At 39.2% G+C, this 21,946-nt stretch overlaps 1 protein-coding gene across 7 annotated transcripts; it reads right to left on the minus strand.

The window, feature by feature from the left end:
- Window positions 1-874: 874 nt before the first annotated feature.
- osbpl7 (oxysterol binding protein-like 7) lies at window positions 875-20,969 on the minus strand. Of its 7 annotated transcripts, none has more exons than XM_085285251.1 (23): window positions 20,733-20,968; window positions 20,082-20,143; window positions 16,105-16,305; window positions 15,531-15,674; window positions 15,386-15,439; window positions 14,964-15,230; window positions 14,744-14,867; window positions 13,664-13,782; window positions 13,482-13,571; window positions 13,270-13,293; window positions 11,288-11,438; window positions 11,029-11,135; window positions 10,752-10,920; window positions 10,295-10,441; window positions 10,055-10,191; window positions 9,364-9,501; window positions 8,437-8,500; window positions 8,217-8,295; window positions 6,136-6,280; window positions 5,913-6,063; window positions 5,555-5,681; window positions 3,912-4,034; window positions 875-2,482 (listed from the first exon to the last, which is right to left on the minus strand). In XM_085285251.1, the coding sequence occupies exons 3-23, from the start codon at window positions 16,234-16,236 to the stop codon at window positions 2,374-2,376; spliced, it is 2,601 nt and encodes an 866-aa protein (XP_085141377.1). In that variant the 5' UTR covers window positions 16,237-16,305; window positions 20,082-20,143; window positions 20,733-20,968; the 3' UTR covers window positions 875-2,373. The 7 variants fall into 7 exon arrangements, with proteins under 7 accessions (XP_085141377.1, XP_085141376.1, XP_085141379.1 ...); XM_085285250.1 differs by having other exon boundaries at window positions 13,473-13,571; XM_085285253.1 differs by lacking the exon at window positions 13,270-13,293.
- Between the last annotated feature and the right edge of the window lie 977 nt (window positions 20,970-21,946).

A 21,946-nucleotide genomic window follows, 5' to 3' on the forward strand; every position in this document is an offset into this window, starting at 1 on the left:
TACCTCCTGAGCTGCAGCCACAATGATGAAGTTAAGGCCTTGAGTTTGACTCCACCATCTGGCCGGGACCTTTCTGCATGTTCTCCCTCTGCTTGCATGGGTTCTCTCTGGGTACTCCGGCTTCCTCCCACAGTAAAACGATATGCAACCAGGGTGTACCCTCCTGTCCTTTGATAGCCAGGCTAGACTCCAGAAACACGAGAGAATGGATGTTTGTGCAGTGTGTAATGCTGAATTCACTATGACCCCAGCTGTACAAGTGCCAAGTTTGAAGTGGTTTGGATGGACAGTTTTTCAGATAGCTAAAGTACAGTGTTTCAAAAACAGGGCATCTATAAGGAGACACTAAGGAGACCTACAGGTTGTGCACATTTAATTTGATTAATGAGATGTGCAGAACATGCTGATTATAGGTTGCAACTTTCTCCATTCAACATGAGTGGTTCAAAGAAGGAAACTGCATCATTTATCACAGGAAACCAAAGGCACAAATAAAAGACAATATTTTTTTCACACCCCTTCAGACACCTGGTTAATAGTAAACACTTGGTTTTAAGGTGAGAAAATAGTTTCTCCTACTGCGGCATGTTTTCTTTTATGCTCATAACATCCTTCGTGTTCAGGGGGCAGCAGAAGTGAAGAGGAGAAGGAAATATTCCAGCTGTGTGTCACACATCTTCCAAGTGTTATGGTATAGTCGTATTATGGAAAGCATCTTTTAAGCTCCTTCCCCTGCTGCAAAAGAAGTGCAGTAAAAGCCTTGCTTAATTATAAACAATCTCAAGTCTATTTCTTCTTTTATGTCCAGAAACTTCCAGTGGTCTTTTAAAAGAAAGGGCATCTCATAATAAATGCAGTCCCAGTAAAAACACAGTCATGATATCACCAGTTTAATGTAATGTATAAATACAGTATGTGCAGATTTCCAACCAGCTGGATACTCATTTTCCTATTAATGACATATAAACAAAGGATAATATATTATCTCCTCTTTTAAATATGTGATTACTGAACATTTGTAACTCTTATTTAGATTACAGGTCAAAAACACATACAAAAATGTTAATAATATATATTTTTTGGAGAAAAAAAAATTTCAATGAGAACATAACTAAAGCAGACAAATTCTGTCTTTGACTTTAGTTAGGCAAAAGGAATTGAAATTCTCAATCAAGAATCTCTTATGCCAGAATGTCCTGAGCCACGATAGGCAAACGTTCTCATAAAGAGGAAGCAACAGATATCAAGTTCATTTTTTGGACAGTTAAATATATGTTGTATAGTGTAGCCCAGGGGCAACCCCAGGCCTCGAGGGCCAGTGTCCTGCAGGTTTTAGATGTGTCCAACACAGCTGATTTCAATGACTAAATTACCTCTTCAACATATCTTGAAGTTCTCCAGAGGCCTGGTAATGAACTAATCATTTCATTTAGGTGTGTTGATCAGGGTGATACCTAAAACCTGCAGGACACCGGCCCTTGAGGCCTGGAGTTGCCCACCCCTGGTGTAGCCTGAAGTTAGATTTGCCTGGATAAAGAGTCTGTTGTAACATATAAACTGAGGTTTCACAGTGGTTCTCCAGTGGAGTCAGGGTGTGCCAAAGGATACACACAGTATTTTTCTATTATCCATAAAATTGTGGAGTGTCAATGAAAACTGAGCACAGATGGGAATCAATAGAACCAGCTGTTTTTGTCCATTACTATCTAAACCTAGATTGTAATGGATAGTAATGCACCTTGTAGGTGGTCCCTGTGTCTGTGTGTGTGTAGGTGTGTCTGAATTAAAGGTCTGCTTAGATGTTCAAAAGTTTTGAACCATTGGAATCAAATTCTATACTCAATATAGAACATTTGCACACATAGCAGTTAAGGACACTGTTTTTTATATTTAAAGTCATGTGTTTTTCCAGTTTCTAGAACTATATATATGTATATATTCTTTACACTCTTTTTGCTCTATTTTGGTCTCCACCACTCCACCAAATTTTTTCTCAAACTCAATTGCAATAGATCAAACTATCACAAAGCAGCATCCTGATAGAAACACCACAGAGAAAAGCAATTTTTAAGTCTTAAAGAGTTTAGAGTTTGTTGGGGGAAAAAAGAAATTCACATAAAAACAGCATATTGATTTAAGTAATCTAAAAAATTAAATGAATAAGATTTTATTGTATTTCCATTAATGTTTGTTGGGTATCTGAGGATTCCCATGAGCCAGTCACGGGTGTGCAGAAGAATCAAGAACAGATCCGCAGCACTATCTTCACTCTCCGAGTGGTTCATACGTGCTGTCCAGGATATCCACGGCTGAATATCCATGATCTCGTCCTTTCATGTGGTTTTGTCCACTCATTTCTGCAGTCTCATCTCATCACCACAGAGTTAAGTTTTCAAGATTAGCAAACCCTGGATTCTCTCGAAGTTTCCAGTAAGTCCCGTTTGTCAACCACACGTCCCGTCCAGAGGAATCTTTGGATCTCCTGATGATGTAAAATAACCATAAAGAATAATAATTTGCACACCGGCATTTCTACAGTTCATGAATTTGCATGTTGTTGATGGCAGAAATGATTTTAAATGTTTAAATAATGTTACTGAAGTTACAAAGTTACCATATAAAGCTGCAAGAACTGAATGGACTGTAAGTATTTTTACTGAATGATTTATCAGAGGTGTGGACTCGAGTCACATGACTTGGACTCGAGTCATTAATTTTATGACTTTAGACTTGACTTGAAAAAATGTTCTAAGACTGTGACTTAACTTGGACTTTTACACCAGTGACCTGGGACTTGAATTGGACTTGAACCGGTTTACTTGAAAAGACTTGATATTTCACCCCAAATCTAAAATTTAACACACATATTATATAGAAAGTGTGCACCATTAATTCAATTCATTCATTCATTTATTCCAACCACACTCCGTACGTATGTGTGCATGAGCTGTAGCACAGCAAATCAAATTAACCAGATTTTTTTTTAAGAAGAAAACAAACGCTCAAAAATGCTGCAAGGAGTTATTATTTTCAGGTACATAAACTATGAAGTAGTCAACAAAAAAACGAAATGCAATATGAAAAACATGCAAGCAGAGAATCACAGACAGCGATGGAACAACTTCCAACTTTGTCCGACAGTTGAAGTTGCATAAAGAACGGTAGGTGGTGCTTCTCTTTTGCTACGATGAGATAGCTGACTTCATCTAACTTTGTGATGTCAACTAACTTTAATGTGTATGATATTTTTGTCATGCTATTTTAAAGCCGGTCCTACAAGCGCATCCAAGAATAACATGCAACTTATCTCAGAATTGTCGGTGAAAATTATTCTTGGAGCTAGGTTTATTTGAGCTGCATTTTATAGAGGTGCAATTTCACAATTTGTGTATATTTTCTAAGTTCACTATTTCGTCATGTGTTGAGAAAAACAGATTTAAAAATCACATGGTCTAATATTTACATGTAGCATATAACTGCGACATTTTTTTTTTTTCGTTTTTTTTTTTTTTTTTTTTTAAAAGGACTCGAAAGGACTTGAAATTCAAAGTTTCAGACTTGTGACTTTACTCGGACTTTTACACCAGTGACTTGAGACTTGACTCTGACTTGCCTGACATTACTTGAGACTTGAGGATAAAGACTTGAGACTTACTTGAGACTTGCAAAACAATGACTTGGTCCCACCTCTGTGATTTATCCATGTACTAAAGCAAATTTCAGTCTATGGAGCTGCCTGCTTTTTCCTCTAAAAGCAGTTGTTTTTAAATGTGGCACACAAATAACCAGAACTGTACAATTACTTCAAATATACAGACACAAAGATATAACCAAATATCAAGGTTGGAAGACTACAATTAAGATAAATGGAAATTATCAATGAACCTGGATTTTAAAGGGAATTGACTTACTTGAAAAAATGAGGAACATGCTCTTCACCCCTTTTGCCGAGCTCTTTTCTCCGCTCTCTCTGCATTTCTTCAATCTCGTCCTTCTTTTTGTCAGCTTCATCCACCCTTCCATCCTCCAGCATTCTGCAAGAAGGTGACATCAAGCTTACACCATATTTACTCCGTGTTTCTGGATGATTTTAGCTTGTGCTACACTATAGTCTGTACAGTATTGCAGAGGAGTGCTGACTTTTACATACAAAGCCATTCTTACCTGGCTCCTCCTACGTAGTTGTGAAAACAACCATTATGGCCTTTACAGCCATTGCTCTCTTTCCCCTGAATGCACAGAAGGACTTTAAAGTGCTAGGGGAGTTTTCTGTTTGTCATGTGACAACAGCTACACATCCTTGATCTGAATCTCCTCTTCATCCACATCCCAAAGATGCTCTGTTGGAGTGGGATCTGGTGACTGTGAAGGCCACTTGAGGCCATTTGAACTCACTTTCATGTTAAAGAAACCAGTTTTAAATTGTTGTGAGCTTTGTGACCTGGTGTGTTATTCAGCAGGAAGCAGCCATCAGAAGATGGGTACAGTGTGGTCATAAAGGGATGGACATGGGCAGGAACAATACTTGTTTAGGCTGTGGTGTTTAAATGATGGTCAGCAGGCCTAAAGTGTGTCAGGAAAAAATCCCCCACACCAGCAGCAGCTTGAACTGTTGATGTAAGACAGGATGGATCTATACCACAGGTGTGGAACTCCAGGCCTCGAGGGCCGGTGTCCTGCAGGTTTTAGATGTGTCCTTGATCCAACACAGCTGATTTAAATGGCTAAATTACTTCCTCAACATGTGTTGAAGTTCTCCAGAGGCCTGGTAATGAACTTTCCCAATCTACTGTTGTCCAATTCTGGGGAGTCTGTGTGATCTGTTTCCTGTTCTTAGCTGAGAGGAGGGGCACCCAGTGTAGTTTTCTGTTGCTGTAGACCAGGGGTGTCGAATTCCAGGCTTCGAGGGCCAGTGTCCTGCAGGTTTTAGATATCACTCTGGGTCAACGCACCTGAATCAAATGATTAGTTCATTACCAGGCTTCTGGGGAACTTCAAGACATGTTGAGGAGGCAATTTGGCCATTTAAATCAGCTGTGTTGGATCAAGAACACATCTAAAACTTGCAGGACACCGGCCCTCGAGGCCTGGAGTTCCACACCTGTGGTGTAGACCATCTGCTTCAAGATTAAACATGTTATGATTTCAGAGATGCACTTCTGCCTACCTTGGTTTTAACAATTTGTATAATACTCTCTGTGACTAGGAGTCAGTTTCTGAACCCAGTGTCACAGAGTTGTTCTTAAATACCCAGTGCTTAAATCACATTTCTTCCCCATTCTGATGCTGGGTTTGAACTTCAGCTGGTCGTCTTGACTATAACTGCATGCCTAAATGCCCCGAGTTGCTCCCATGTGATTGGCTTTTTAGATATTTACTTCTGTTAAGGAGCAGTTGAACAGGTATGCCTAATAAAGTGGGCAGTACATGGATCTATCTACTTGTAGATAGATAATATTCCAGAGCATTGTAATGGACCACAGCTGTGTTCAAATCCCATCTAGTATTGTTTTGGTTTTCCCTTTTTATTTTTTGCATTGGAAAGATTTCTGACCTTTGGTCTGGGCGCAGGCGCGTATCTGTAGGAGGCAGAAGAGGCTTCAAGTCTGAAGGGAGTTCATTCAACTCCATGGCAAAGCTGGAGAAACCATAATACAGCAGGTAATCCTTTGGCTGTTGATCTGTGGGGTGATAGAAGCCTCTTAGGTGAACTGAGGCACAAACGTGACACTTGGCTTTATCCTGATTAGCTATTTTGGTAGAAAGAGTACCTAATCATCTCACTTAACCTCCATTTAAACTTCTAAAGAGACGTTTTTGCACCCACCACGTGACTCAGACTAAAAAGAAATGATGGTCAAAACTAAACAGACAACATTTAAGGAAGCATGTCTTAGTTATTTAGGACTCACTTGGCTTCCAGATGCATTTTGGAGTCGGCAGAGTGTCACAGAAGATGCCTTCATGCCACAGACCTCCAAACCGGTGAATGGCACTCCCACTTTGGTCCAACACCACACCCTGAACCTCATTCTTATTCGTTTCTGAACCCCAATAACGAGACTGCGGCAGAAGAAAAACCTGTTAATCTCTCATCTAAAGAGTGTAAGACACGAGCGCTGAGTGGTCCCTCACCTTGACAAAAGTAATCTTGCATGTGCAGATGTTACTTTTGAGGTTTTTGATGATGACCTCTCCATAATGCTCCAGATAGCGCTGCTGGCTGAAGACATTATGGATGCAAGTCGCTACTTTGTTCCACTCATAGTGGTCAGCATACCTGAGGAAAACCCACAAATGCAGAATATTTGGTCATCACTGACACAGATGGTCAATTTTAAATAAAAAAAGATGGCAAATAATTCTGATTGCAGCTTTTCAAAAGTGAGGATTCATACTTTTATTTGGGTTTTTTAAGGTTTTGAACATGTGTAATTTAAAAAAAAAATCAGTTTCCAGCAGCGACACTGAGTTTAGACACAGCACAGGAGTCCACAGTATCCAGACTGTGGCGAAACAATTCACGGGTATGACCAAGTGTTTTATTCTTTTTCGTTTAAGAAGTTTTTCTCATGGCAATGTAAAGCTTAACTACCATCCTAAGGTGTGGCCCTGAGGGTGAACCACTGGAATTATGGCACCTCAGATGGTGTGCCAGCTCAGTGCTTTGAAATCACTTTCTTTACAAAGCCAAACCAACTGCTGTTCACTGAATACTCTACTCATTCGATTTTCTGGCTATATTATTGCCCCTAAAATGGAATTTTAGTTGGAAAGCTACCTTTCTGACACAGTGGGAAAGACGCAGATGTGCTAGTGTAAATGGTCTCACAAAAAGCTGCTATGCCCCACCTGGAAGTGGGTAGCATCCAGGGCCCGTATCCCTAAAGATTCTGAGAATCCTCTCAGAGAGCTCCTAACTTAACCTAAAAATTCCTTGCCAGGAGTTTTAGCTTAGAAGTGATTCCAGAACATTTTCAGTGAACTCTGAGCAAGGAATGGATGGAAAATCCTATCTTAGTGAGGAGGTGTGGTTGACCCGTTGCTAGGTATGAGTCATCATTTCAAAAGCCGTGATTGGTTGATCCTACAAGTTTGATGGAAATGAGCTTTTGGTGATAATGAGCAAAGGATATACCCTCAAATCAATAAACATAATTATACACTCTAATCTTATGCTGACTGTAATTGTAAATAATATTTCACATTCAAGAAAATATCTGGAAAATGAATAGTAAGCTGTAGGGGTTATAGCCTAACATTAGAATCTAAAATATGTGAAAACTTAAACTCATTACACCCTGTTCAAATAATGATTTGTGTCTTATTTGCTCATATTAATATCCTAGCTGACATATTTTGTACTTTCACTCCCATATGGACCCTGTTGAAAACAAGATGGCCTATCTCAAGGGGCTGTCCTTAATGAAGTAGAAATCACAACGTTACAAGTCCAGTGTGGTCTTAACGAGGGTAACACGGCTCAGCTTTTAGCAATGTCTGTGATTGCAGACCCAAGTCATCACTGCTGCATTGTTGCATTTTCCCGGATGCCAAATACCTCGGGGTTGTGATTACTTTCGTCTCCGGTGTAATAGTGTTGTGGCGTCGAGTTGGTGAAGTAATTGCATCTCTAAGGAGATCCACCACAAACATGATTCCTGCACGATCCAATCTGTAGCGTCTCAACAATTCCCTGTCATCCAGTGTTTGCAGGACATCTCTCCTGCCTCTTCTGTTGGCCATTTTGTGCAGCTGCTTAGGGGAACTCCTAAGCCACTAAAAGTCCTCTTCCCTGCTCTTAGCAGATCTCGCCTTAGGAGCCCTTTTAAGCGTTAGGAATCTTGAGGAATAGCTTTTATATTAACTGGGATTGTCGTGTCACTTTTAGGGGAAATTCTAAGAAAACGTCATGACTCTGAGAATTTTCTTAGAATTTGGCCGCTAGGAGCCACTTTTTGCACAAAGATTCTTTAGGGATACGGGCCCAGATGTCTAAGTCACACCACACCACCCACACTTCCCATGTGTGGGACTAATAAAGGTTATCTTATCTTATCTTTGTATTTTATATCAGGAGCTTCTCATTGCATCTCATTTTAGCTAAACATTTAAATCTACCAACAAAATTTTCAAATATCAACAATCGCTGGTTGGGTTCTTTTATAATATGTCAGCCAGAGAGGAAAAATTGAAAATAAAGCCAGATCGTTTACCTCGGCAGAGTCACGTTTACCATTCCTGTTGGCAGGATCTCCAGCGACTTTCCCCAGAATTTATTTTTCCATCGCTGGTCTGTTCAGATGTAAGAAAGTATTGGTGACACTATACAATATACTCACATCCTTCCTAAAAGCATAATTAAGTCAGAAGACAGAAACAGCTAGTTACAACAGATAAAGAGAGTGTGCTGGTTTGATAAAAGAAGTTGTTCACCTTGCCAGAAGGAGAAGTTCTCTGAGTCAGCATGGCAGGCAGAGATGGGAGGATGGTGGCAGACCTGGGCAAGTACAGAGACTTCATCACAAAATTATGTCTTAACTATTTCATCCTCAACAATGAAACAAAGTTCCCAAGTTAAAAAAGCAGGAAACATTGTGTCCATTTAATACATCTTCCTCATTAAACCAACAGATTTACCTGCAGCAATTTTACCTGTATGCACTACAAAACCAAATCCTATTCCACCGACACTTTCCCACCAACCAATCTAGAGCCGGTTCCATGCATTCAATCCAAAAAACTAGAAAATTGACAGCCCAGACTAAAGACTCTACCCCGATCCTCTTACCATTGAAATTACCTAGATTTCTAATTCAGATTAGGATTGCTAATTAACACTGTCTGTTGAATATGTGGTTCTTAAAAAGCACCAAGGCAGAACTAATGCCGCACCAGCACTAGTGTTAGTATCAGCCTTTCATTTGCTGCACTTCATGGTATGGTTCATGCTCTAAGAAAGCGTTTCCCAAACGGTGTGACCTGAGGCAAGTTGAGGTATGCGGTGGGATTTTGTATCAACCGTACGATGCATAACAAATTTATTCGATTTTACAAAGATATTTAAAGAGATATTTCAGAGATCTGTCAAAAACCTGTTCAAAAGTAAAAAATTATTATTGATAGGCTTAGACAAACTGCATGCATTTTTTATACCCAAATATAAGCTGGAACACTGGAGTTCTCTAAATTAAAAAGAACAATCATTAGCTCTATGATTATCTATTATTAATTAATTAGATTATCCTTCCTAATTCATCTTTTCCTACTTTTCTATATCTGTTCAGCTGTATAAATATCCCTTCTAGGTAACTGAGTGTTTTCCGCGTATAAAGATAACCATGATACACCTGATTAAGATACCTGCTCACTGATGAGGCGGAAACCTCGGTCCTCTCTGATACACTCGTAGGTCTCCCCCAGAATCGGGTTAACGGGCTTGTAGCGGTTCCTGAACGTCGCAGTGGAGTAGCCAGAGATAGCGAAGGCAGCAATGTAAACCTAAACGAGATAAAACACAAAACATAAAAGGTCGCTTTGTTTATCCCCATGTAAAATAATTTTATTTAGTTATTGCTTTCTATGCTATATTTTCTTTCTCTTGCGATTTTAAATATTTCCCCTTTAAGGTCATCTCCTTGTGCATCTCTGGATCACTTCAAAGGCCCCTGTAAGTTCTAACCACCTGCACTTGTCCACCTGGAGTGCATGCTGGATCTGCCCCACTCTGTCAAAATTTCATTTTGGGTAACTGACAGAAAGTTCGATTTGATGAGTAGAGTAAGTGATATACAAAGCTTGTGTTAATGTGGAAAATACCAGTTCATAGCGAAGTGAGAGTTTTAACTTAGGTCACAGTGTGAGAAAGCTGAGGGCTGTTTTTTTATAGGCTGATATGTAGGCAGAGGTCTTTTTGCAAACAGAACAGCCGCCTCTTGCTGGCCATCACAAAGAATGCAGTTTTAAGGCACTTCCTTTAATCTTTTACTACACACATTGAGCTGGACGTATATCTTATGGTATGTTAACTCGTTTTAAGTGTGGACAGACTTACCATCCTCTGGTAGGGGTCTGATGTGTTGTTGGCAGTATCCAGCAGCTCACTGTACTCCAGCTCTTCACACAGCCTCTGCAGCAGGTTAATGGGCTCATTGAGAACAGCTGGCATGGACACTCGAGCCAAGTCTTTACCTGTGAAGAAACAAAACAGAGGGCTCTGAAAACTGCCACGAAGACTCTTTTCTTGCATATTATCAATTCGAGTACTGAGTAAGTCTGGATTCCTGGTTCTTACCTATGTTGTTATAGAGTATGGCCACGAGCCCCACGTGGCTATTGTCAGGACAGTGAACAGGCAGTTTTGTTCGACGTCCAGTGCTCTTGGGAACAACACTGTTGGGAGTCCTGGAAATGCTGGCACGGTACTTCCGGGTAGCTGATGCTGCAATGTTGATTAAAGAAAATAATATTATTATTATCAAGAATAAAAGTACGGCTGGATGTTTCTATTCAGGCAATAACAAGAATAAGAGTCTGCATCAGTGCCAGTGGTTTTCAGGTTGTACATAGTGTGAATTGTTGTTTTAGTTAGTACAATATTCACATCAAAGAGTAGATACAGAAAGAAGAGTAGGTAGAACTATTCAGCAATACTATTCAAGTACATTAAAGCTATTTTTTTTAGGATATAAAAAAAACCCACTGACTTTTTATACACTTTAAACCCTGGTCACTGATACTGGTGTACCCACTGTGTCCTTCCTCCGGCTCAGAATTGGTGGTGCTTCCGTCACTTAGTCCGGATTCATCAGACACCTCAGAGGAGCTGCCCCACAGGATGTCATCACTGGCATCAAAATATTCTGCAGCAGAGTCTGCCACTGAAGGAGGTCCTTGGGATGAATGCCTCACTGCCTCAGGCTGGCACCAGGGGAAGAAAAAAAAGGAATGAACAAAGAAAATCAGCCACCAAGTATAAAAAACCAAACAGGATAAAGTGGGACAGAGAGTCCAGATGACAAATCTAACCTGAGCTAATGTGTTAGACTGGTGCATGTTGTTAGCGTCCCAGACTGCCTGCAGCTTCTGCCTCTCCTGGGACAGAGTCTCATGCACCGACTTCAGAGAGTTGAGCACTAAAGGAGCATTAAACAACAGTTTCTGTTGAACAGGAAGGTATCTGTGGCATTTACATATTTTGCAATAAAGCGATTCCCAGGATAAATGTGCTCAAATTAACTTTTGTCTACCGGTAGATGACATATTTGTGTTTATATGTTTCTCTGACCTCGTTGAGACATAGCGTAGATGTCCTGTTGGATTTTCTTCCCTTCGGGCGAATTGACCGTGGAAGGGGAGAGCTGAGAGTACACGTAGTCGGGGATACACGGGACCGATGCACCGAGGTGGGCCGAGTTGCTCAGGTGACTTGAGGACAGCTGTGAAGTGAACAGAGGAAGGACTGTGGTTGATTCCCTTGCTATCTATCTTTGTGTGAGTAGATGTCACTGTTGTGTTGTGTTATCCAGCACAGGTTTAACTAGCACTATGAAGGGAAGTCCCAATGTTTATACCAGGGAATGGGAATGCACCACCAACATACAGAGATCTTCACAAATCTTACTAGTACTGCTGAAAGTGGGAGTCCTGTTTTACTGCCCATCTCAGGTTTGTGCTTACAGAACATCTGAGAGGATCCAAATGATCTTTGGGTCTATTTGGGACATCTGTGTGTTGTATTTGCATGTCACCTTTAGGCCTCTTTGGGTTTGTGAAGACCTCTAATGTTAGGGGTTAACAGAGACTACAAAAGCACCTACAACGGAGCGGAAAGAATAGTTTAATATTGGGGAAATGTGTGCTCTTTTAGATGAGTTGGATGAGTAGACTCCCATCATTGTCTTCACCTGCTGTTGATTTCTTACACCTTTGTCTTATTTCGCTACATAAGTCTTCTTACGTAATTGTCCACATTGTGTGTGTATATATAGTCATTTTTCCCTCTGTATCCTTTTCCCTGTCTGATTGTCTGTGATTGTGTGGATTTCATACATTAGGTTTTTGCAGTATTCTGTAATTGTTCCTAATAAAGCTTGCTTTTTGTTTCTTTATTGAGCCTATTTATCTACATTAACATGTATTTGTACAAACTAGAATAAAATCTGGAGCTTTTGGGTGTTACACATGATGTTAGTTAGTTAAGATGATGGCTGAATTGCACCGAATTTTTATTATTGTTATTAAATACTCCTATGTACTATATGTCTGGCTAATATAAAGACATGGCTAGGAGTGTAATCTATAAAATTACAACATTCTAATCAGTGACATATTAATGTCTTAAATGTGGATGTCTGCTACCACAGTCTGTCTTACAAGCTGCTTACAAATGCATTAATTTGCCATTTTTTAGTTTGATCACTTCCTGTTGTTTGGTAAGAAAGAAAACCTACAAAGCTGTAGAATAGACAGCTGACATTACTGGAGACAGGAAAAGCAGATTTGCTGTAAACAAGTTTGTTCATACATCTTACAGTCATGCCATTGTTATGCTCTTTTTTGTGCAAAACGGTTGATTACATTGTAACCTAGAGTGGAGAGACTCTTTCTCCACCTCCAGGGCTCTAAGAAATATGTTCCAGTCAAGATTAACACAAGAAACCACTCATACATTGTGCTTATACAGCCACAGCGTGAACACCATATCTTCGGTTGCCGCTACCTGCTGCATTGGTCGCTTTGAGCAACAGCGATGACATCACACAGTCACACCCATTTATGCTCACGTTATGTTACAGCACAGGTAACTGCAGTATTCTCCTGAACAATTGGAGTTCAATATCAGCGCTGGTATAGAAGGAGAGGAGGCCAAACCAGGATCAAAGAAATTGCTGAGTTTTTGGGGGGGTTTTCAACATTTTGTCCACAAAATCTTTCCAAGCAGTTGCAACAACTCCTATATCATCTTTGAGCTTTTGTACTTTTATATCATTAAAATGTTAGCAAAAACCACGACGATCATACGCCAGATTACAAAAATCGAGAGGTGCACAAGCAGCACCTTAGTCCTCATATGTATAACTAAGGAAGTCTCAACACAGTAGAGAATATGGGTTACACTGGCAGTGCTGTTTTCCTTTTTACCCTGGAAAAAAAAACATCATTCATGAAGTTATAATTCATGGTTAGGAAGTCTGCTGTAGAGTGTGACTGAAGAACATTCAAACATTTTTAAGCATGAAGTTGTCTCATGTACTAATAGTGACTCACCGATTTAGTAATCCCACGAATAGGCTTTGGATTAGATTAGAGAAAGGTCCCAAAATGTTACTGAAGAATTGGGATTTCATAAACCCAATATGCTGACTCAATGTATAAATTCAAAAACCAAGATGTACTATATGTCAAATTGAACATGAACATTTAGCAATCTTGTTGATCGTGTCCTTTTTAAGAAAGTGAAGGTTACAGACCATTCTTACCATTCCCAGGGCCTCCACTCTGGACAGTGTGCGGGAATGACCCCAGATCTTCCCTGATTTCGGCTTCTTCGGTTTCTCCAGTGACAGATTCTGCACCAAAAAAGGTTTATTTTCTCATGTGATTATTGCTGGAGACATAATGCAGTATGTACAACATGCTTGAATGATCAGCCTATATGCACCTGTATGCTGATGATCCGTTGCAGGTCTCCATTAGTAAAGGCCTGCCCCACCTCCAGTGCCTGCAGCCTCTGGATTAAGCGGTTTAGCTCAGAAAGGTCCAGATGACAACGGTTCAGCTCTGGCAGGAAATATCAAGGAAGCAAATTTTTTTAACTAATTAATCACAAAAGAGTCCTGCTGGCCACAGAGCTAATATACAGAAATAGCCGTTGCACTGTGAGCGCAAGAAAAACACCTTTTTCTTTAAATCTGGTGGACTGAGACAACAACTTGATGTTTATCAAGTTTTATGCAGATGACTATCCCCTATTAAATGGTGTTAGCATGTTAAAATGACAACAACAAAAAAGAAAATTTAACTATATTTTCCCCAATTTAACTCTAAACAGTAACGGGACACAGTAAAATACATTTAAGTAAACTTATTGTACTTTTACCTCATTGTTATTGTTGCTTGCTATTTTTCATGCCTAAAGAATTTGCATACAAAATGTAAGATATAAAAAGTTTACAATATACTTTGATTTAAATCAAACTATCCAACAGTACATACATTATTAATGATAACTAATATTAATTTTAATGTTCCAGCTTTTTCTTTTCAACATTTGTAATAATTGAGATGTGAATGTGATTTTAATAGGTCTGACGAAACTCTGGATAACTGTATTAGGTTTCTTTCACCATTTTATCAATCAGTAATTCAATGAATTTAGTAAATAACACTTGTCTTATTGGAACAGTCGGAAAAATACCTGAACTCCAACCAACCTCAAAAACAAATGTTAGTTAGACATTTTGCACACCTAATAAATAATCTAATAATAGTCACATAGGACACATTGGTCATTTTTAAGTCACCTGCTTTAAGTCTTCTTTTCTGTAAATACTATTTGTGGGTGTTTTATATGGACACTCAATTATTATATATTATCAAAAAGAGAAAACCAAGTTGAAGAACAGAGGATGTCAGGCAATATAACCTAATGCTGAAACTTGAAGACTGTACTCAACAAACTGCCACTTTTAGAATCACCTGTTCAGTTTTGTCGTTGCAGCTAGGATTATTAGACAAATACCTTGAACACAGATGTCGGGATTGTGGCTTTGTTGCAGCCAGGCAGACACCTTCGTGTTCACGGCTGTGTTAGCTGACGGCAGCACGCCTGACACTCCAGCTGAATCTGCCATCCCCGTGGCGCTCTGATAAATTAGAGGCAAGAGAACACCGGGTTACTCTCGGTGGCCTGTAACAACTGTGGCTTTCAGTCTGACGTCACTTTCTTACTCCATTATTACCAAATCTCCATTTCTCTGAGCTTGTTCAGCCGCAGTGGGAAGGGACAAAGTGTGGAGGACGCTGCTGTGAAGATGAGCCGCCTCATTCTTCTTGTACAGGCGGTGAGCTTGTAGCTTGGTTACCCAGATGTAGAAGAGTTCATGACTCTTTGCCTTCATATGATACAGAATGTCCTCTGCATCCAAATCAATCCGATTTGATTTCTTGTTTATCGATATTACTGCGAGGCTAACATCTAGCGAGCCCTGGACTCGTCCCCTGGCCACCTGTCAAAACCAAAGTGATATGAAAGCTTGTTATTAAGATTATTTACTGACACTGAATAAATCAGACATCACATTAAAGTTGGGTTAGAGGTGGTGTGGTTTGGTTTGAAAGGTCAATCCTTGCATTGTCTGGACAAACATAAAATTTCACTTACATCTTGTTGATTTTTGGAGTAGCGTAAGATCCCTCCTTCCAAGACGAAGTACCGCTGAAAAAGAGATCATCTTTTTTGAAACTGACGGATTTTAAAGAGACCCGACGTTTGAGCAGCATTGTGAATGAGTGCACTGACTTCTCACCTTGTGCCAGCCTTTAAGTGGCCATTTCCTCCTCTTGAGAAGATATCCTTCACAGATTCCCGGGGCGGTCCTGTCTTGAGGATCGTCACCTGCTCCCTGCATTTCAACCTGAAGGTCGTCAATTACTTCCCAGTCTTTGATAATCTGTGGAAAGTATGAAGAAAAATTAAGTGTCCGATTCAACAGGAAAATTGTCGTTTCTTGCTTACAGTGTAAATAAATGGATAAAGATGAAAGTTTAAATGGATGAATGGAAATATCCTAAAGTTGTAAATTGAAGAAAATCAATCTGCAACTATTTTGATAACCGATTAACCGCTTTAATACTTTTTAAGGCAAAAATTCCAAATATATTTGAAGATTTGTGGCTTTTTTGCTGCATCTGATCATATAAACTGTTCTTTTTTGATTGTTTTTTGATTGTTTATTAGACTGATTAAGTTATGTGACTTTTTAAACATATATATAACTTCAGCAGTCTCAAAACGTCTGGGAGGATGGGGATGATCGAGAGGAAATGTGGAGTTGATGAATATTATTTATTTTCATGTTTTCATAGACCGAACTGTCTGACCTGTCTGGAGTGGCGAGATGACAGAGTGCTGCTGCTCTGAGAGTGGGCTGGCTTGTTCCAGGTGTGGGAAGTCTTCTCCAGGCCGCTTGCCAGCGATTGGCTGCGATTGAGTGAAGATCCAGACAGGTCCATCTCAGAGCGCCGACCTCAGACTCCCCTTCTTGTTGTGAGCGAGTTCTGCTGCGATCTACCAAAATCCCCCTGAAATCAAAGGAAGACCAAGGAGATGATGGTTATTCTGAGAGTACAAGTGCCTACTTCCTTATAATTATTTCCATTTTTAAGCTGTTATAAAGCAGAATTTAAAACAGAAATGAATGCCACATCTGATGAATCAATGCAGGCCCATTGTTCTTAGCCACATAAACATAAAACTGAAAAGCACATCACACATCCACAGCAGTCAAAGTCTAATCAAAAAATAACTGAAATAACCATCACAAGACTTCTTAAGTAGTGATTTCTCAAACATTTACATTTTCACTTGCCAGAGAAAATCTACTATCCTATAATATCAAAAACAAAAAACGGCACCAAACCTTTAAACCAAATCAGTGAACACTGGGCTTGGAGACACTTCCATGTACAATAAGCCTGTTTCCCATTTATTTCCGCCTGATCCAAACTGGCCTTTAAAAGGTAACACCAGCCCTTTAGCAAAGAGTTAGTGCACACTTATTTTAGCTGCAACAAAAATCTATTTTAGCCAAAGTAAGGCAGACAGCCTCTTAACTGGATGTGCATAATTATTTTTTTTATTAGTCTTCTAAATATCAGACAAAAGGTCAATTTTTTTCTCATAACCTTAATGTTCTGGGCGACAAATCTAAACAAATCTGAGAAAAATTATCATTTGAGTGTTTAAGATTCTGGCACCTCAAACACCATCAGCTGACGAAGCTCATTTGCTTAAACTCTGTTCTTAAAACATATTTAAATTCCAGTGGTTTAAAAAATATAATTGATCAACTAATCAGTGACAGGTGAAAACTGATATGTTCCTCTGATTATTAAACTTCTCATTGAGACCTGTGATATTAACTGTGTCACATATCATTCCTTCCTTTGACACCTTCCCGTTTCCTGCCTGTATGCCCGCTAGCACTATGAATAATAAAAATAAACATAATTATGAGCCTTTAAAAAGTCAGGACTTAAGTGAACAATAAGTTGGCAAACAATCCTGCATGAACAAACAAACAAAAACTTTAAATATATTGATACATTTCTACCTTGATGTCTTATTTTCACCAAATCTTGTATTAGGTCAGTTTAATTTAGTCCTGTATGAAGAGCTGTGAAAGGTGAGAAAGTTCCATGAGCAACAAGTGAAAGTGTTTAACAGACTGAGCAGAGCAGGAGACAAGGAAGGAATCGAAGTAATCCAGTTACCTAACACAGGTGAGAGCTGAGCTCTTGGTTCAAGCCTGCTATCATAAATGCTACCTGGATATAGCACAGCACACCTGAATCCTCCAACCAGATCACTCTGGATCCTAGAGTCAAGCACACTGATTTAGAGCATTTTACTGACCAAAAACCAAAGCCAAAGTTGGAAGATTTATCTAAGAATATGTTATGTTTTATCTTATCATAATGAATACATCACGCTTTAAGGTGCACAGATTTGGGGGGAAATATGTGACAATTTATTATCAACAGTTTTAACTTTAACTAACAGTTTTAAAGTTTGTATGTTTAGCTCAATAAGGCTAGCTGTTCCTATTTCCCCACCTGCTTCCTCTTCCCGTGATCGCCCTCTGTGTGTCCGTGTGTGTATACACATATAGTCCCAGTTGAGTCTATATTTGGGTCTTCATTCCTGACATGTTTTTATTGTTGTTCTTATAGCAAAATGATTTTAATTTTGTCTTTTAAATCAAAGTTTTTAAGTTTCACAAAAGGCAGGTTTAGTTGTACAAATATAAATAAAATAACATTATATGTCTTAAATTATTATTTTATTATTTTATTTACAAAGACACAAGAGCGAAAGCAGATTTCTAATTTAACAAGTTTATTTTGTAGCAGATGCAACATTTTAAATTTGTTTGATTAAAAAAGCAGATGTACCTGGTTCCAGATCTTTAAATGTGTGCACATCCTTAGACATCTGTGGCAGTAAATTTATTACTTTGGGTTTGAGGCTGATGGTTTTTTAAGCTTTCATTTGCTGATATTTAATAGGCCAAGAAAATCTTAATTGACATTTTAATCAGCCTGTGCAGACGTAATTATTTGCACAGGCTGGTTTAACAGCTACTGTATGACTATGACTGGATTGATCTGTTAAGGCAGGGGTGGGCAATTCCAGGCCTCGAGGGCCGGTGTCCCTGCAGGTTTTAGATGTGTCCTTGAACCAACACAGCTGATTTAAATGGCTAAATTAGCTCCTCAACATGTCCTGAAGTTCTCCAGAGGCCTGGTAATGAACTAATCATGTGATTCAGGTGTGTTGACCCAAGGTGAGATCTAAAATCTGCAGGACACCGGCCCTCGGGGCCTGGAATTGCCCACCCCTGTGTTAAGGGCTCCTTCTGGCCCTCCCCCTTAATCTAAATACAAACCACACATCAAACAATCCTGCATCAGTTTGGAGTCATTTGATGACACACCTCTTTAGCAATATGAATCTTTAGAAAAACTCTCAGATGGACTGAGGATCTCCAAATATTTAGCCTAATTAATTTTGGGTAATTAGCTGTTTAAGCAACTTAACACATATGTAGCTAATTAAACTGCTAAAACTACTGGAGGTGGGTGAATCTGTGGCTTCTGGGGAATCCCCGTGCAGTTTGCCTTGTTGGTAATCCACTCTTGTGCAGTGTGTGGCACCATGGCCAATACCGTCTGCAAGGAGAGGATTACCTCTTCTTAATTGGTTTTTCAAGAGATGTTTTTAGCTACTTAGAGTAACCTGGACACGGAGTAACTCGATCTGAAGACGGAGAGCACTGACACAATAATATTAATCATGATTACCACAGAATAACACTTCTATACACTTAATATAAATATATGCCATGGTTTGTTTTACTTAGAATGTTTTATGACTTTCAAGAGCTGCAGAAAAGAAATACTTTTTTTCCAAAGAAAACTCTTCTATTTGTCGTATTTTATGTGTATGTGTTTATGTGTGTTTTATGTATTTGCGTTTAATTTGTGAGTCTGAGAACAAGCTACTAATATTCGTTGTGTTAAAATTTGCATTTTAACACAGACATCACAGTGTCAGTCTGCAGAATCACTGTACAGTTGTGGGAATATAACTTTCATATTTATATTTTTTGACCTGACTGACTTAAAGAAGGTTTCTCGGGTGCAACAAAATGCTTTACAAATCTTTCCAATACACTGTAGTAAGTAATTTTGCCAGTACTGGGATGCTAAGTCAGTGCATTCAATTTGATTTCTGTCTAAATCTATCCAGAAGCAGCCTGCCTTGCTGTTATGTAAGGGCAAGAGAGGATGAGAGTAACTGACCTCAGTACTGAAAGCCTGTGGTGGAAACAGGATGAAAGGATTTGCAGGTTTCTGAGCTTGCTTAGTCAGAAAGGTTCATGCACAATAGTCCGCACTGAGTTTGATTATGATTTCCACTCACATTTTATTTTGGTTTCATGTTCTAGACACAGAAAAATAAAAAACCTCTGTGTATCTCCCATGTTTAGAAGTTATCCTTACAGTGTAAATATCATAGTTGCATACATTTAAACCACTCACACTCCAGTTCATTTAACTCAACTTCCGAACTGCAATAAAACAATAAATAACTCAAAGATGATGAATGGTTATTTGCTGGACTACTGTTTGACCTCATTTGACCCAGAAAACCTAGATAATGCACGCTAATGACGCATGCGCCATTAGCGTGCTGCCTGCTGCAACCTATAATTTCCTTCGGGATTAATAAAGTATTCTGATTCTGATTCTAAAACAATGTGCATGCAGATGGATGAGTGATTTAATGAACTCACGGGGGGGGGGAATGGTGGTCAACACAACAAGTCAGCCAAGGTGGAGACTTCATGCATCATGCCTGAGGGTGGAGTTAAGATGCACAGATTATGACTGTTATAATCTCTTGTGTGGAATAAAATACTCTTACCAATAGTGTTCAGGACGCTAGTATATACAAGAAAACGTGCAACTTACATCAAAAAGACTAAATGCTGAGCACGTTTTTGGACTCCAAACTCAGAGGGAATTTTTTTTAAAACACAAAACATTACAAAGGGCAGTGAAACAGTTTTAAAGGTAGATTCTTGTCCTGATCACTTCACATCCTTGGTTAACAAGTCCTTTGTTTCACCTGTAAACTACTGAAGTCTGCATAGGGTCTAATCTGGATTAATATACTACTGCCTCAGCACAACGACAAGTAAAGGTTACTTTCATTTTAATCAAATGCTTTTAGTGTTGTTTCATACATATATATATGTATGTGCAGATTAACATATTCCCATGACGCATTCGCTGTCCAGATTAGACCACACATAACTGCTGAATTACACAGAATACTGGTGGTTATATTCTGTGTTTTCCATTAAGATTTAGCCCAAACTTTCACATTGCTTGTCTGGTATTTTCAAATCTATTTTGGAAAAGCAATTTTTAAAAACTCCCACCTGAAATCCACCTCCGACTCTCATCGTCTGTCCTTCCGCGTCTGATTAATCCGACAAAAGTCTCATTTGGCGTTTAATAATCTGTGAAAACTCAGCATTTCGATGAAAAAATAGCGACAAACGTTGAAACAAAAGAAGTCAGACTGCATGCTTTATCCAGAGACAATCACATAATCTCACCCACCGTGCCCTCTCTGCGGCGGGTGACAGCAGCTCCCTCAAATCCAAGGAGGGCCGTGCGTCGCAGGCGGCGCGCACCATGCGCAATGTGTCCTGCCCATTATCCGCATTAGCTGGAATTACACTGAGAGTCTAGGGCTGTAGTGGAGAGTGAATCTAAGCAGGCTCCTCTCTCTGAACACTCGGTTTACTCATTTTTAGGTTGAAGCAGAGATTAAATGGACAAAACCTGAAGCCTCTTCACACAAACTTATTAATACAGTATTTTAGGGGATATTAATGACCTTTATATGTTAATAACTTCCAGGAGAACACCAGAATGTCTTGATATGGCCTTCTTAATTCTTAATAATTCACAATAAACCATGATTTACCATTTCTTTAATATTATATCTTATTTTAATAGATTCAGTTCTGCAGCTTCTGTCGTTTTGTTAATAAAATCTTAAATTTTTTTAATACGGTTCCTTTTTTTCAGCACTCTAAATTACATTGTTGTACTACTGTTTGCCTGATCTTGTGCAGAGGTGCATACTGTTGAAGTGAAAATGAGTAATATGCATCTCTCCCATTTGACCCAGATTAGCATGCTGTAATCTGTAACATGGAGATTAACTCATCAGATCTGTGACCAGTTGTGTTTATTATGGCTGGAGCTGTTTTTATTATGCCACTTGGTCACAACTCCATCTGGCACTGTACTAAACAAAATCTCCTGAAATGTAAACAGAAGCATTATAACCCCAACCAATGGGAATATGTGATTGGTAGTGTCTGTGAAAAAGTTCTGCCCAGATTTGCATGAAAGTGCGAGAAAGATTTTGCCCAATAATTGGACATTTTGCACCATATCATCACAAATGCCCGTCACCCTGAAATAGGAAGAATATCACAAGCGATCCTAGTCCTTCTAAATCCAAAGACTTGACTGATGTATGGTGTGGAGTGTGCTTTTAACCGTGGCAGAAGTATGCTATCTCACACTGTTCTTTGTTCGCACTGTTCCCTCAGTAACAGAAAGTCTTCATAGAAAC

The sequence above is a fragment of the Mchenga conophoros genome, linkage group LG8 (genome assembly GCF_057382185.1).
Source record: "Mchenga conophoros isolate Kocher_MC1m ecotype Shallow Benthic linkage group LG8, M_conophoros_male_GT1.1, whole genome shotgun sequence".
Lineage (NCBI taxonomy): Eukaryota > Metazoa > Chordata > Actinopteri > Cichliformes > Cichlidae > Mchenga > Mchenga conophoros.

Excerpts from the sequence above, each read along its gene's own strand:
- osbpl7 (XM_085285248.1), bottom strand. The coding sequence starts at position 16,236 with ATGGACCTGTCTGGATCTTCACTCAATCGCAGCCAATCGCTGGCAAGC. Across the intron at positions 15,440-15,530 it reads CACTTAAAGGCTGGCACAAG|CGGTACTTCGTCTTGGAAGG; the intron begins GTGAGAAGTCAG and ends TCTCTTTTTCAG. Across the intron at positions 2,483-3,911 it reads CATGTTCCTCATTTTTTCAA|GAGATCCAAAGATTCCTCTG; the intron begins GTAAGTCAATTC and ends TTACATCATCAG.